Source organism: Rattus rattus, chromosome 8, assembly GCF_011064425.1.
Source record: "Rattus rattus isolate New Zealand chromosome 8, Rrattus_CSIRO_v1, whole genome shotgun sequence".
Classification (NCBI taxonomy): domain Eukaryota; kingdom Metazoa; phylum Chordata; class Mammalia; order Rodentia; family Muridae; genus Rattus; species Rattus rattus.
The window spans coordinates 67,024,219-67,038,741 of record NC_046161.1 but is presented as its reverse complement, the minus strand read 5'-3'; the positions used below and the strand labels follow the sequence as shown (position 1 = coordinate 67,038,741).

Sequence of the window (14,523 nt, the reverse complement as noted above, 5' to 3'; positions counted from 1 at the left end):
AGCATATGGTAAGAATGTAAAGTCTGGATAGCATTATTTTCATTAAGATTGACTGCATACCAAATACAAATGTGGCTTCTTTGCTGTGTGTCCACTTCCAATGGCTAAACTCAAGATCTAAGCATCTGAATGTAAGCTGAGTGTTGATTATTTTACATCTAGCATCAGGGGCGTAAAGCACCACTAGTGTCTTATTCCACACAAAAAATAATCAAATCTAACCAGTTACAAAGGTTCCATTTCTTTTCAAATTCCACCCCTTGAGTCACCCTGACTTATGTCTAACAAATCTGAACAGTAATACACCCATTCTGTAAGGCTCCTATTTTGTCTCTCCTGTGAAACTGTTTTGTACTCAGTAATGAATTTCAGCTGCCCACTTTCTCCATTCTTGAGCATGGATGCAGACAGTACTAAGTGCTGACAGAAACAGCAGAGTCACTTCATCCTGGAGCACTGGAGAAGCAAAGCACTGAGGAACTGTCTTCTTGCTTTTGAGACAGGGTTTCTCTCCATAGCCCTGGCTTTTCTGGGACTCAGTTATCCCACAAGCAGGCAAGGGCAGGCAGGTTCTTTCTTGCTCTGCTTTCCGGCCCTTTCTCTTTCTCCCATTTTCCCGGCCCAGTTCATTCTGGACCCTCCAGATGCCTCTGGCTGTGCTGTCCCTCAGACCTACAATACAATATCCTCACCCAGACCTGGGAATGACTGCGTCCTCATTGTCATTCACCATTATGTTCTTAATGCAAACTCTTTGCTTGGCAACATGTTTTTTTTCTAGAAAGCACCATGTCTCATGGCTCTGCAATATCTCTTAAGTCCTTTCTTCCTCCCACAGGCGCCCAAGACCCTATCTAGAACTGTGTGCGCTGACTACTGCATGTTTTCTAAGTGGGCTGACGACAAGGTATTTCCTATATCTGGTGAGCTGAGATACAGGGCTCAGTGCCATGCCAGATGCTTAGCTCCATGCTCAGACCTGGTGCTGGGTGGGAATATACCCCAGCAGCCTTTCAAGTCTTCGCAAAGCTGAGACTGCTTTCAGCAACCATCTCCATGTTGACAGTCCCCAGAGCAGCTCACAGATCTGCTCCTCTGCTGTTTTCAACATTTTTCTTTGATCTTGAAGCACCTGTCATCATCTAACTCCAACCTTCTAGTCTCCCACAAGGGCCAGCACTGGAGGCTGAAGCAGAAACAGCAAGGCTTTGGACAACTGCTTCACCTTCTTCCAGCCTTCCCTTCTGCTAATCTCCTTACCAACCTCAGCACATGGCCTAGCCACACCCAATAACACTGCCAAGCCTCCTGCTTGGCCATGCTCCCAGGTCCAGGTCTAATCTTGTCTTGTCGTCCACAGTCCAGAAAAGTTTACAGCTGCTAGCACCAGCAGGCTCCATATCTTACGAGAAACTGACGCAGCTGCCTATTCCCCAGTTTGAAGGAAGTAGCCTTAAAATCTTGGCTCACTTCTGCATAGAGGTTCTACGTGGTTTTATTTTCTCTAAATGTTTTATTACAGTTACAATTTGTTTATGAACACACATACGTGTGCCACAGTGCATATGTGGAGGTCAGAGGACACTTGTGGGAGCTGATTCTCTCCCTCTACCATGCGGGCGCCAGGAATTAAAACTCAGGTCATCAGCAAGTGCCTTCACCTGCTGAGCCATCTTGTCGGCTCTATTTTATTTTTGGTGTCAGATGAGAGGCTGAGAAAAGCAAAGCAATGCTGTTCACATGCTCCAGTGCATGGCCCGCAGCCATGGAATCAGTGGCTACGGAAAAGGGGAGGGGCATGCGAAGTTGGGAAGGGGAAAGAGGGGGTAAAAGTGGATCAGGAAGGAGTTAGAGAGGAGTAAGGGGTGATTGTAATCAAAACATACTATATGAGTGCATGAAATCCTCAAATAGTAATACAATACGATATTCTTAAACAGGAATTATGGCTATGTATGGCAGTCCTGAATTTCCACCTAGTTTTCGGTTCAGACACACAACACTGACAGCATCCAGTCTGGGTTTACCACCCACACTTTCCTATCTAAGGTGCCAAGGTGAGGAGCAGACAGCCCCGCCTTCCCATTCCTGGGGAGGACAGCACTTTTCTTTGTAGAGATGAAATTTGTCTTATTTCATTTTAAAATCACAAAATACTGAGTTTTCTCTGTAATAATCATCAAACCATACCTACGTCTACACAATACTGCACTCACTGGATGAAGGCATCTACACTTGCTGTTCTTAGCTGTTTTATTATTTCAACTTGGGCTCCAACCCTGGGGTTTTCCTAGCAGACTTTTGTTAGCGTCACTAATGAGCTCCTAATATACAATGGAGAACTGAGTTCTCTGTAGTAGCAAATGCCTTCTTCTGGCTACAGGTCACCAAGCTCTCCTTGCCAATCTACTAGCTCACTGGGTCTCCCTTTTATCTTATTTCACCCTATACTCATAATTCGTGGTCCCCATTGTGTTGGTGTGAAGCATGGCCCAGCCGAGTTGATCCATACCTGAGGCTTTGAGCATACTCCTCCCGATTGGTCGAGATTCCCAGCTCCTCTGCCCTCAGTTCCCATCTCTCCAGCACTACAGACCTTCTCTGTATCTGCACCATACTCAGGGTGGTCCCACCTCTGTACTCCCTGCCTTCCTTCATGACATCAGTGTTTATCAAAACATCACACAAGGTTAAGAAAAGTTATTCACTTAAATCCATGGTGCCACAAATAATTAATCTCTTAAAAACACAGAAGTGATGGGGCTGGAAAGATGGTTCAGGTTAAGAGTATGTATTGCTCCTACAGAAGATGAGCTGGGTTCTTTCCCATCGCCCACAGCAATGGCTAGCAACAGCCTGCAAGTCCAGCTCCTGGGGATTCGAGATATCTGGTCTCAGGACACTTAAACTTAAACACATACATATACCTACCACAGACACACAGACACAATTATTTAAATAACATAAAGATATCTATGTATAAGTGCTGTCTTCACAGGACATGAAGGACTTTCTCTGCAGAATGGGGTAGGTGCCAGGCCTCTCTCAACTCTAAGCCAAGCCTCATGTCCTCCCAGGCCTTCTGTACCTCTCACTCAAGTCACACACAGTGACTTGCACCATAAGGCTCTTGCACATTTCTGGCCTTCATACACCAAGACTTCTGCCTAAAGTGGCAATTCTTACTAGGAGGCAACTTGCCCAAGAGGACATGTGGCAAGTCAGAAGCCATTTCTGACTGACTTCACTGGTGGGGTGTGCAACTGGCACCTAGTGTGCGATGGTCAGGTTCCCGGCTCACCACCCGAGAGTGCACAAGACAGCCCTACCCCACAAAAAAACCTATCTGGCTGCAAATATAGACAGTGTTGAGGAGAATTCCTGCCCTGAAATACCCATCTGGACCTTTCCGGGAAACTTAAATTCACTTATTAAAACCCAAATCTAGTGTCACCTGCCACCTAGGTGAAGGATTCTGACAGGTCCCCTCAATGCCACACTTCTTTCTCACAGAGCTATCCACTTCAGCCTGTCACACATTCAGTGTTGATATATTTATTTTTTTAGTGTCTGTTACTAGAATGATGCTGTTCCTGTAAACAAAGATTATATGTTACCCGGCTTTTAGTCTCAGTGAATTAAAGATGACAGACATACTGACAGAGAATACATAGTAACTTCAAGCAAATTAAGCCAGGCCCCAAATACCTCTAATGTCATTATAGTTATTCAGCTCTAGGAAAAAATATATGGGGTTGGGGATTTAGCTCAGTGGTAGAGCGCTTGCCTAGCAAGCACAAGGCCCTGGGTTCGGTCCCCAGCTCCAAAAGAAAAAAAAGAAAAAAAAATATATGTACATATATAGATATACATACACACACATATATTTTTTGGAGGGGCGCGGATTTTTAAAACTGGTCACTTATATTCCTAGATCACAGTTCCAGTGTTGACATTATTTATGCATTTTTTTAAACAGGAGATTAAATGTCATTCAACATAGACTTAATGTCTTTTTTTTTTAGACTTAATGTCTTAAATAATGTCCATTAAATTACAAAAAATAGAAAACAGAAAAATAATAAATGCTAAAACATGCAAATATTTAAAACATTAATCTTAGGAAGAATTATTTTTAAAATTATTGAATTGTGTCATCTTGAGATTAATGGTGACTATAATGATTAAGACATAGAAGTATTTTAGGATGCACTCCTTTAGGCTTAAGCAATATGCTCATCTAAGGTTAAGTACCAGACAAGGAGCAGGAAGCCTTTTATGTCAAAAAGCAGAAAATAACTGGATAGCGGAGGAAGGCACATGAAAGCCAGAGTGGAGCTGGAAGGCTACTAAACAAAAAAATGGAACCTCTCAGCACCCCAACAACCTAACAAGCAAGATTCAGAACACACTCCGCAGGGAAAAGTGAACCAATAATAAGCAAGCGGACGATAGACTTCAGAAAGTTCAGTATTATCTTCAGAACTGCGTATGTCCCCCTTGGCTCCTTAAACTGACAGGCGACCATACTCATCAAAGAAATACCTCCTTTACCATTTGAAATGTACAAAAGCAAACAAACAACACACACACACACACACACACACACACACACACACACACACACACACACACACACACACCAAAACTCCTGAAAGATTGTTTTTTGCTACACCTGAAATAGACACTAAAAGGTAGGTTTCAGGAGCCCATTTTTAGTCTCAGCTGTAAGCAGAGGACAGCCTGTGTCTTAGATACAGGTAAAAAGGCTTCACTGGACATTAAACATTAGTCATTTACAATACAAGCCGGGACATGAAGCTGCAGGGAGCTCATAGCCAAACACAGAAGAGGCTTGAGACTGCTTTGCCTCACCAGGTTTCTGACCAAAGCTGTTATCTGATTTCACTGCTACTCAGTACAGATGGCTGACATTACCAAGAGCGACTCCAGTATCAACTTGTTAAATGCGAATGCAGACTCGGCATATCTGAGCACGAACCCAGACTGACTGGAGACATGGGAAATATTTTGGGAGCTGTTTATTTATAAGCGAGTTACAATAAACCACTATAATTAGATTAATATATTATTGATAAAACACAGCATTGCTTCTGAAATGTCTATTACTATGGCCACTCCGTGTTTAGAAAAGGAATTAGCATAAGCACTAACTTTACCATTTTTTTTTCTTTTCTTTTTTTCGGAGCTGGGGACCGAACCCAGGGCCTTGCGCTTGCTAGGCAAGCACTCTACCACTGAGCTAAATCCCCAACCCCTAACTTTACCATTTATACGTAAAATTAATTTAGACACAGTAGACAGTAAATGTAACTTATATCACTTAGACTGTTTTTATAAGGTAATTGTTTAATACATGTTGAAGAACAATTTAAAGTTCTCAGACAAACGGCACCTTCTGTATTCTTGCACAACCAAGAAAGTTTAGGCACAAAACTAGGCCTTAGGTTCTAACAAAGCAGTATTTGTTAGTTTACCTGTGGAAACATATTCTTAGCAATGCAAAGGCGTTTAGTTTACATCTCACTGGATATGTTTAAAGAGCCCCTTGGAAAGCAACAGTGACAAATGATAATGTTACACAGTAACAACTATCTCAGGGATATTTCTATAATTCTTTTCAGATTAATAACTTCTTAGGTTACTTCAAATGTAGAGTGTGGGAGGAATACTGACTGAACCAGCAAATTACTGAAGTTGCTTCAAGATCCCAGCACTCCCCACTTTTTGGTGTGGTGGTTTTGGGGAAGGGAATTGAACCGATTATAATGTTCTAAAAACTGAATTTTGCAAGTGGAATGAAAACTCTTAAAACAGATCAGAATTTGAAATCTGATCTCTCCTTATCCCCAGTGAAGTAGATGCACAGATTAACCTCGGCACAATGACTGGATTGTGGCAGATTTTAAAAGAGAGGAAAAAAGCCCAATTACCTAATTTTCTAACTCCATCTGTCTAGACATTATCTGGATTTTCCCCCCAGCACTGGGTATCATGAAAAGAGGTAAGGTCCCTCCACCAGAAGGAAAGGAAGAAAGGAAGAAAGGAAGAAAGGAAGAGAGAGGGGGGGGGGAGAGAGAAAACCTGTATCTTGTCAATCTATAGCTAATGTCGTCAGAAAAACAATTAAACTTTCCGGAATTCAGCAAGACCTTCTAAATACAGATATTTTGAATTTTAGTTTGTAAGATTTTTTAAATGCTTTCAAAAGTCCAAATTACATAAAAAGCCAATCTGGCTAAGAGTTAAATTACTAATTAAATAAAGCAAAACTGTCAAAACAACAAACTAATGTAGTACATAGAAAATTATAGGAACTACCTAGTAAGTTTAAGCCAATTCAAACACATAAAACTTAGAAATCAATACTGCTGAAAAAGTGAGCTACATTTTGGGAGGTGGCATTGACTGGAAACTCAAGAAAAAGGGTGGGAGCAGCATTCCTGTGGCTAGAGTGTATGTAAATGCAAAACCCATTTATTTTTCCTCTGCTGAAAACATTCAATATAATAAATACTCTTTTTATCAGCCATCTTAAAAATGCATGCGTTTTAAGAGGGAGAAGAAAACCCTGTTTCTGAGGGTAAGAAGAACAAATGGAGCTGTTGGAGAAAACAAACAACACAGGATCGAGTGTTAAAGACCCAGCCAGTTCTGGAAGAATTTTAGGATTCAAATAACCAAGGAAAGGCTTTTTGGTTTTGTTTTTTTTTAAAGAAGTTTTCCACTGGAACAGTAACAAAGATTTTTACAAATATAAAGTTGATGCTTTCTAAATGCTTTCTCACTAAGGGCCACAGAAAGGAACAGATAATGTTATTATCAATTATAATCAGCATACAGTACAGGAAGTACTTTACAAGACCAGAAGACTCTTACCTTACAGACACCGGACAGTTCATTTGTCAAGTCTCTCTCTCTCCAGAAACTATCAACTTTACCGTCATTCCCAGATGCAAACTTTATGAGCAACTGAGATGGTCCCCCCTTTGAACAACTGTGCTTCAGGCTGGATAAACAGGAAACATTCGGATATGTCCCACCCAGCGAGACACTTCTTTGCAAAGCAGCACGGCCTCTGCTTCTCTGTGAATTTGGTCTTTCCAACTCTCCACGGATGTTTACATGGGAATCCGTGTCTGCTGTAGTTGGTAAGCAAGGAGATGCCCTCTGTGTGAGCATGCCATGGTCCAAATCAGACTGGAGCTGAAGTTCTAACCTCTCTGATGTGCGGCCAACATGTGGGTTTGCATAATCTGACGCTGTTTGATTTTGTTGGGTCAAGTGCACCGAAACACAGGAAAATCCTTCCGGCAACTTCTCACACACAGTTTGTTTGGGCCTATTATCTGAAATGACAATTTTCTTTTGCAGGGAGCCCTTGGCATGGAGCGGCCGTACATCTCTGACTTCCCCAGGAGTACAAGTCGCTTTAGATAATCGAAGCCCGCTGACAGCCGTCGACAGGAAGCCCCTGGTGCCAGTTCCGTCTTCATGAGGTGCAGTTTCGGTAGGAGACACAACCAACTGGTGTGAGGTCTGGTAGGCACCCCTGCTTGTCGGGGATGCTGGTGGAGTGTTTGAAGGACTCCTTGGGAAAATGACCAAAGATGTGCAGCGCTTCAGTGGAACCTTTGCATTCCCGCTCACCGGCACTTTCATAATCTCTACTCCATGTTCCAGGTCTTCCTGGGCAAAGGGAAGCCTACTGGGACTTCTGCACAGAACTTCACGGGGAGCAGTGTTGACTGGCACGCTTCTGTTGGAGGCGTTGTCAGAAGGTAAATTTCCACTGAAAAAGGTCTCATAACCACTACTGTCGCTGACAACACTGCCTGTGTAAGAGCCTCCACTTGTGAGGCTTGCACAAGACCCACAGTCACTACCATTGCTGCTGTAAGACCCATTGTCACTGGCTGAGAAGTTACTGAGGCTGCCACTGTACATGGCAGAAATACCTAAGAGGCTGCCATCGCTGGCACTGGACACCTCACTGTCGACTCCAGTGCTGCTGCAAACACTATCCTTTAAAGCACAGGTAAAGGAAATATCGTCCCTATCTACCACAACAGTGCCGGAGGGAAGACACCCACCATACCTGGGCCGCAGTGAGATCTGCAGGCAGCTGCTCTTTCTGTCAGTACTTTCGGCGGATCTATGATCTACCCACTGAGCCAGTGGCGTCTGTCTGGGGGTCAGCCTCATTTGAACCACGCTGGCCACTGAGATCCGGGGTGGCCTCTGGCCGTGTGTGTGAATGTGGTTATCCAAGTCATCTCCAGAGGGTTCCGACAGAGGGTAAGTCTTGCTTCTTCTGGCTGCGAAGTGCAATCGTAAACTCTGTGCCATTTGTTCTCATTTCCAAGCATGTTCAGGGCTGAGAGTCAAAATGAAGAGCTCTGTCTGTAGACAGGCTAGCAGCGGCTGTGCTGCAGCCAGAGAAAAAACCAGCGGTGGTGGCAAGAAAAAGCTGGTCAGGGGCGTCTTTAACCTCAGGACGGCGCGAGACTCCAGACTTCACAGAAACGGACGGCCGATGCCTGAGATTGACATTCCCCAAGTGTCTAGAATCACTGGGAGTCAGAACGCCTTCACTGACAAAGCACTTGATTTCCAGCGACCTTTAAGCTGAGCTCAGCTGCAGTCCTGACTCAAACACAGCCAACCTTGTTTCAATTATACCTTCGCCAATTTGCATGAATGAGTAACACAAGAACAACAAGCTTCTTGCATTTCAACGGGAAACCCAGTTTTTCACCCCAGCCCAAAACGAACATTTAACTCCCGAAATCTCAGTGCCTGCAACTTTCCCCGGTAATCTTAACCACTAATGTTTTCACCGACCGCTATAGTATTACAGGAAGTGGGTACAAATAAAACTTGTGTGATTGAGTATCAAATTGAAGATTGAATTTCCAAATAGTGGCCATACTGAGGGATTAGTCAGGTTAGTTAATGCGGGGAATCTGAATACACTCAGAAATACGAAAACATGGGGTGAGGCGCATAAAACTTGACTGTGAAATCAAACAGATAAATATTTTAGCAAAACACAATTATGAAAGTGAAAGCTGACAGACTGAACTACAAAGTGAGCCTAGTAACACTGTGGTAAACACAAAATAACCTCCTCAAGGGGAAATTAAAAAAAAAAAAAAAGGCTGAGGAGAAGCTGTCACCAACCATTTTGTCCTGTAATTTTAAGGCTTTTTGCAGCCAAGTGGTACAGTCTTTAAATGATGCCATTTATATTTTGACTATTAAAATCCTGCCAAGAAAGCCTGGGCAAACATTCCATTAAAAATATATGCAGATTAGACAGAAAAGCTACACCCCAATATAGTTTGAACACATTGGATATTTTATTCCACTGTGTGCAATTCATTCACTTAAAGAGAGTGTTGTGGTAAGTAAAGAAACCTAAAAAGGATTTAACACATCAAATAAACATATCTCAATGGCAATTCTGTTCTCAGAGAGTCCTCTGCTGGCCCCTGCTGGTGCTTTAAAACAACCCATGCAGCTGTTAGATACCTATAAAGAAACACAAACCAAGCCACATATTTCATAACATAAACAAAGCAGGCCCTTGTTTACGTTTCTGAACACTGGCACGGCCTTTGAGGTAGAATTATGAGTGCTGATAAAACGCTCACAGCAGAGAACAGTAGACTGCCTGTCCTTCAAGGGGCTGATTCTCTGTATATATAGATATATATTTCTGACGTGTTTACATAACCTTCACTGTATTTTCAGCTTACTCGGCAATAAAAGCTTCATATTTTAATTCTCTCCCAAATGTCACAGACCGAGGTTGGTATTCTATTTGAAAGAAACAAATTTATTTTTAAATAATACTCTAGAGTGTATTTAAGCCCCTTACCTGAATTTTATAGCAAGAACTCCAGCAGTAAGCATATAGTGGCCCATTCACAGGAGAAGTAAAAAGCAAACAGTTGAGTTATTTACACTGCATGGCACTACACCCAAGCTGGATTTTTTCTAAGTTAAATTTTTTTCCTAAGTAAAAGCAAATATGTAAAACATATACTCATACTTTGTTTTAAAAAGCTGCTTAAGTCAGATCTGTTTTTAATTCCAATTTTCTAACAGTATTTTTAACCAGTTAATCCATAACAAACTAGAATCTGTTAAACTTGTTTGACTGAAATTAGACATTATACTTAGAAGGTGCATAACCTGGTATGCCGTACAGACTTCAGCAAATAAAAACACTCAAATTATTCTTCTTTTTCTGAATTGAAGGAAAGTCCTAAGCTTGTTTCTTCCTTCTAACTTTCTTTTGGGACTAAGTTAGGAGTTAGATGTTAAATGGGTCACTTGTAATCGGATGATCAGTATCATCTAAGTGCACCGGCCTTGGGATAAAACTTACAGTTAGTGAGAAACTCTGATTATTAATAGAAAGTAATGCTGAGTATCTGACATATTTTCTCCTTGACCAACAGCTTTGTAGTAAGATTTTAAGCCTCCAACCACAACAGGCTTCTTTTTTCTTTCCCCCCTCTCTTCTAGTCCTACTAAACATAAAGCAGGCACCAGACTACTCCAGCTGGGAGGGGGGGTAGGGATGATGGGTAGATACTGTCACTGCTCCCACCGTGAGTACCTGATTTCTTATTACGGTTGGGATTTTTGTTTGTTTTGTGTTTTAAAGTTGACCCACAGCTGAAGATGTAGGTCAGTTGGGTAAAGTACTTACCTAAATTCACACTGCCCAGCTCCCTAAAAACCTGGTATGGAGGTGACACACACCTATAATCCTAGCATTTGGGAGGTGGAAACAGGAGAATCAGAAATTCAATATATGGTAAATGTGGACAGCCTGGGCTATGTGAGACATTGTCTCAGTTAATTAAAAAAGATAACCCAGTTGCTACTTCTGAAAGAATATTCGTAAGTTCTACAGATAGATAAGAAGCAATGATAACTGAAGAACTGGAGGAATCAGGCAAGACAATCAAGTGTTGAAATCCCAAAATGCTGAATAGCCCAAATTGTAGGCTCAGATCTCCGGCGATGCAGAGGCACACACCACAGTTACCAGGGCCAATGTCAACCCCGGCCTCAAGCCAGATGAATGAGATGTGCTGGCAGCCCTCATGTGGGAGGCCTCTGCTGTCCTGTCGAAATCCGGAGTCTGGAGAAAACTGGCCAGGGCCTGAGGATGGAAGCTTGGATCCTCACTCTGAGCTGTCAGGTCACTGGGTATGTCCCACACAGAATAAAGTGATGGTTTATGCTACGTGGACAGCTCTAGGTACCACTGATTACAGATGAACCCTGAACACCAACATCCACTGTAGGGCACTAGGCTGTTTGAACAAATTTCAATCTCCACATTGCTGAAGGTATTTCTAAAAATGGGAAGAAGATGCAAACCAGTAGCCTTTCAGTTAAAGCGATTGGCTGTTCACAGTGTGTAGTCCTCATCCAAACAGCTGAAGGCCTCAAGAGAAAAGGTGTGCTTCTCAAAGAGGCAACTTTACTTGTTTTTCAGACTTATTTTTAATTATGCAGGTACGTTTGTACACATGCAAACGGGTGCCATGACCTTAGATGGCAGAAGCATAAGAGCCTCTGGCACTAGGGTTACAGGAAGTTGTGGGCTGCTTGACACGGGTGCTGAGGGCCAAACTCTGTACAATCACTCAGAGATGACTAAGACACAGACACCACTACCACCATCACTTCACGCCTTAAAACCAGCTAAGGAAAGAAAAGCACAAGCGATACATGATCAGAGAAACATTTTCCAGAGGCCTGGAAAATTTCTCTACTTAAAATTCTACCTGTGTTCTTCTCCTCACTCTTTCCCAGGTCTGCCAGGACACGGTTTCAATCAAGGACAGATGTTTACAGTGCTGACGTCTGCTGCGGGCGGCCAGCCCAGCTGCTATGGCTCCCAGGGCCGCAAGCTCATTTCTGAACTTCAGTGATGTGCTGAGGTGTGGGTGGCCCCCAGCACACGGCTCTGGTTTTTTCTGGCCCCTGCTAGCTACTCACATTGACTTCCTGATAAAGCTCTCTCTTCCAGGACACATGAAGATTATCACAACAGATACAGCCAACACAAAAAAGGTACCATGTTGAATGTTACAACAGTTTAACTCGTATCCTCATGAAGAAATGTCTGAGGTTGGTGACGAGGTTCGGGTGGCAGACTGCTGTGTAATATGTAGGAAGCCCAAAGTTTGATCACTAAGTCCACACGTGCCACCACAAGGGAGGCGTACACATGTAAGCCCAGCACTGGAGAGGAGGAGACAGGAAGATCGATGTTTGAGGTCATCCTCAGCTAAATAGAAACAGCCAGGTGTAGTATTACACGGCTTTAATCCTAACACTTATTTGGGAGGCAAAGACAGGAAGACATTTTTGAGTTCAAGGCCAGTATTGAGTTGCAGGACAGACAAAGCTATAGTGATATCTTGTCTTGGGGAAGAAAAATATTCTCCCCAAGTGTTTTCCCAGCCCTTGTCTCCTAAGAGACTGACTGACAAGTTCATTTTTATTGTAAATAATTAAGTTTGTAACTTTAGTTTTTGGAGGTAGGGTCTCCTTCAGGCCCAAGCTGGCACCATGGCTCCTTGTATAGATGACAATGACCTTACAATGAATCTTCCTGGGGTTGGGGATTTAGCTCAGTGGTAGAGTGCTTGCCCTAGCAAAGCGCAAGGCCCCTAGGTTGGTCCCCAGCTCCGGAAAAAAAAAAAAAAAAAAAAAAAAAAGGAAAGAAAAAAAAGAATCTTCCTGCCTCTGCCTCCCAAGTGCTGGATGATGGCCTCCCACTTCCATTTCCTGTTTCCTGATTTGCCTGGGGTTACCACTGATGTGCCAAATCAGAGCCAAGACCCTAATGGAACTGCCACATCCATCACCTAGCATGTTTAACCACGAATACCAAAGGCATTCTCCCCTCTGAGCTCAGGACACACAGTACAGAACTATACACACATCAACTCTAAAGAAGTGTTAATGAAACAGTGTTTGACAAACACGAATGCTGGCAGTCAGGAAACAATCACATCCCATGACAGTCAATGGAAGGAAGGACGACAACAACCAGACCCAGAGGAAAGCAGAAGGAGCTATCCTGCCTTCTGGATTACATTTATTGTTGTTTTTGTTTTTGTTTTTTTTTTTTTTTTTTTTTTTTGGGGCTGGGGGCCGAACCCAGGGCCTTGTGCTTCCTAGGCAAGCGCCCTTCCCCTGAGCTAAATCCCCCACCCCCTGGGTTACATTTAAATAACTTGAATAACATAGTCCACATACAAGGATCAAGAAGAAAGTCACTCTAACACGAACACTAGCAGCAAACGTTGCATAGGAAGTGAAGACAAAGTAACCCGAAATTCAGCTCCCCAATACCCAGCCTAGAGATGCCCTCAGACATAGTGCAGCAAGACACTGCAAAGATGTCTATAAATTGAGAAAAGCAATTTGAAATAAGTAGACTATCCACTACGGAAGGCTAATGCACGAATTATGGTATTATAACCATAATATATGATGGAAAACTGCCTTGGTGAAAATGTCAGTGTGGTGAATCTGAAATACAGCATTTAGGAAAAAGCCTGTCAGAAACACACTCATAGGTGCTGCATGTGTAAGCTTAAACATATACAAAAGGGAACTAGAGAGATGGCTCAGCTATTAAAGAGGCCTTGCTGTTCTTGCAGAGGGCCAGAGTTCTGATCCCAATACCCATGCCAGGCAGTTCAAAAACCTAGAACTCTACTTCCAGTGGATCTATCGCCATCTTCTGGCCAACATGGGCACTGTACTCTTGTGCATAAACAGAAACTCATATATACATAATTTTAAAAATATAAATCAATCTTCTAAAGTTATGCAAAAGGAAATAATGTTCTTAGGGATATATATGTACTAACATATATGTATGCATGTACACACACACTAAAAATATTTTACAAAGCAAAGAAATGTTAAATAGAAAACTTGTAATAGTAGCCACTACAATGGGAAGGAAAAGGGTCACTACTGAAAAGGGTACAAGAGGTCTTCAGAGGCTGCACTGATTTGCTACTAAAAGTAAGGATGTGCATCGTGTACTTTATGTATATGCACATTTCTGGATTTAAAAGTAAATCACCAGGGCTGGAGAGACGGCTCAGTGGTTAGGAGTGCTTGTTTGAACATTATGAAAATTCAGAACTCAGAAGCCAACACACATACACCATCAGCCAGGGATCTTATAAATGTCTGTGACTCTAGGTGTAAGAGGTCTGATGCCTTCTTCTGATCTCCATACTGAAGGGTGTGAACACACATGTAAACACATACAAATAAATAATAAGTCTTAATATATGGTCTTAAAAGTTCATGCTGCCTGTTGATAAAAAGACTGCTTTGAGTATTAGGAGTTCTCAGTGGAGTATCTGCAGTCAGTGATACAACAGTCACTTTCTTTTTTAAACTATTTTTGAGGCAGAACCTCCTAATATTAGTACAGGCTTG

General features: G+C 42.5%; 1 protein-coding gene across 2 annotated transcripts in view; it reads right to left on the bottom strand.

The window, feature by feature from the left end:
* Window positions 1–14,523, bottom strand: part of Nedd4 (NEDD4 E3 ubiquitin protein ligase) — an 84,915-nt gene that overhangs the window by 43,871 nt on the left and 26,521 nt on the right. The window contains exon 1 of one of the 2 annotated variants that reach the window (XM_032910855.1): window positions 6,901–9,145. The exons of the other annotated variant lie outside the window; for it this stretch is intronic. Within the exon in view, the coding sequence (XP_032766746.1) occupies window positions 6,901–8,370 (1,470 nt within the window). The 5' untranslated portion in view covers window positions 8,371–9,145. Of the gene's footprint in view, window positions 1–6,900; window positions 9,146–14,523 lie in introns of those variants that run through there. 2 annotated transcript variants of the gene reach the window in all.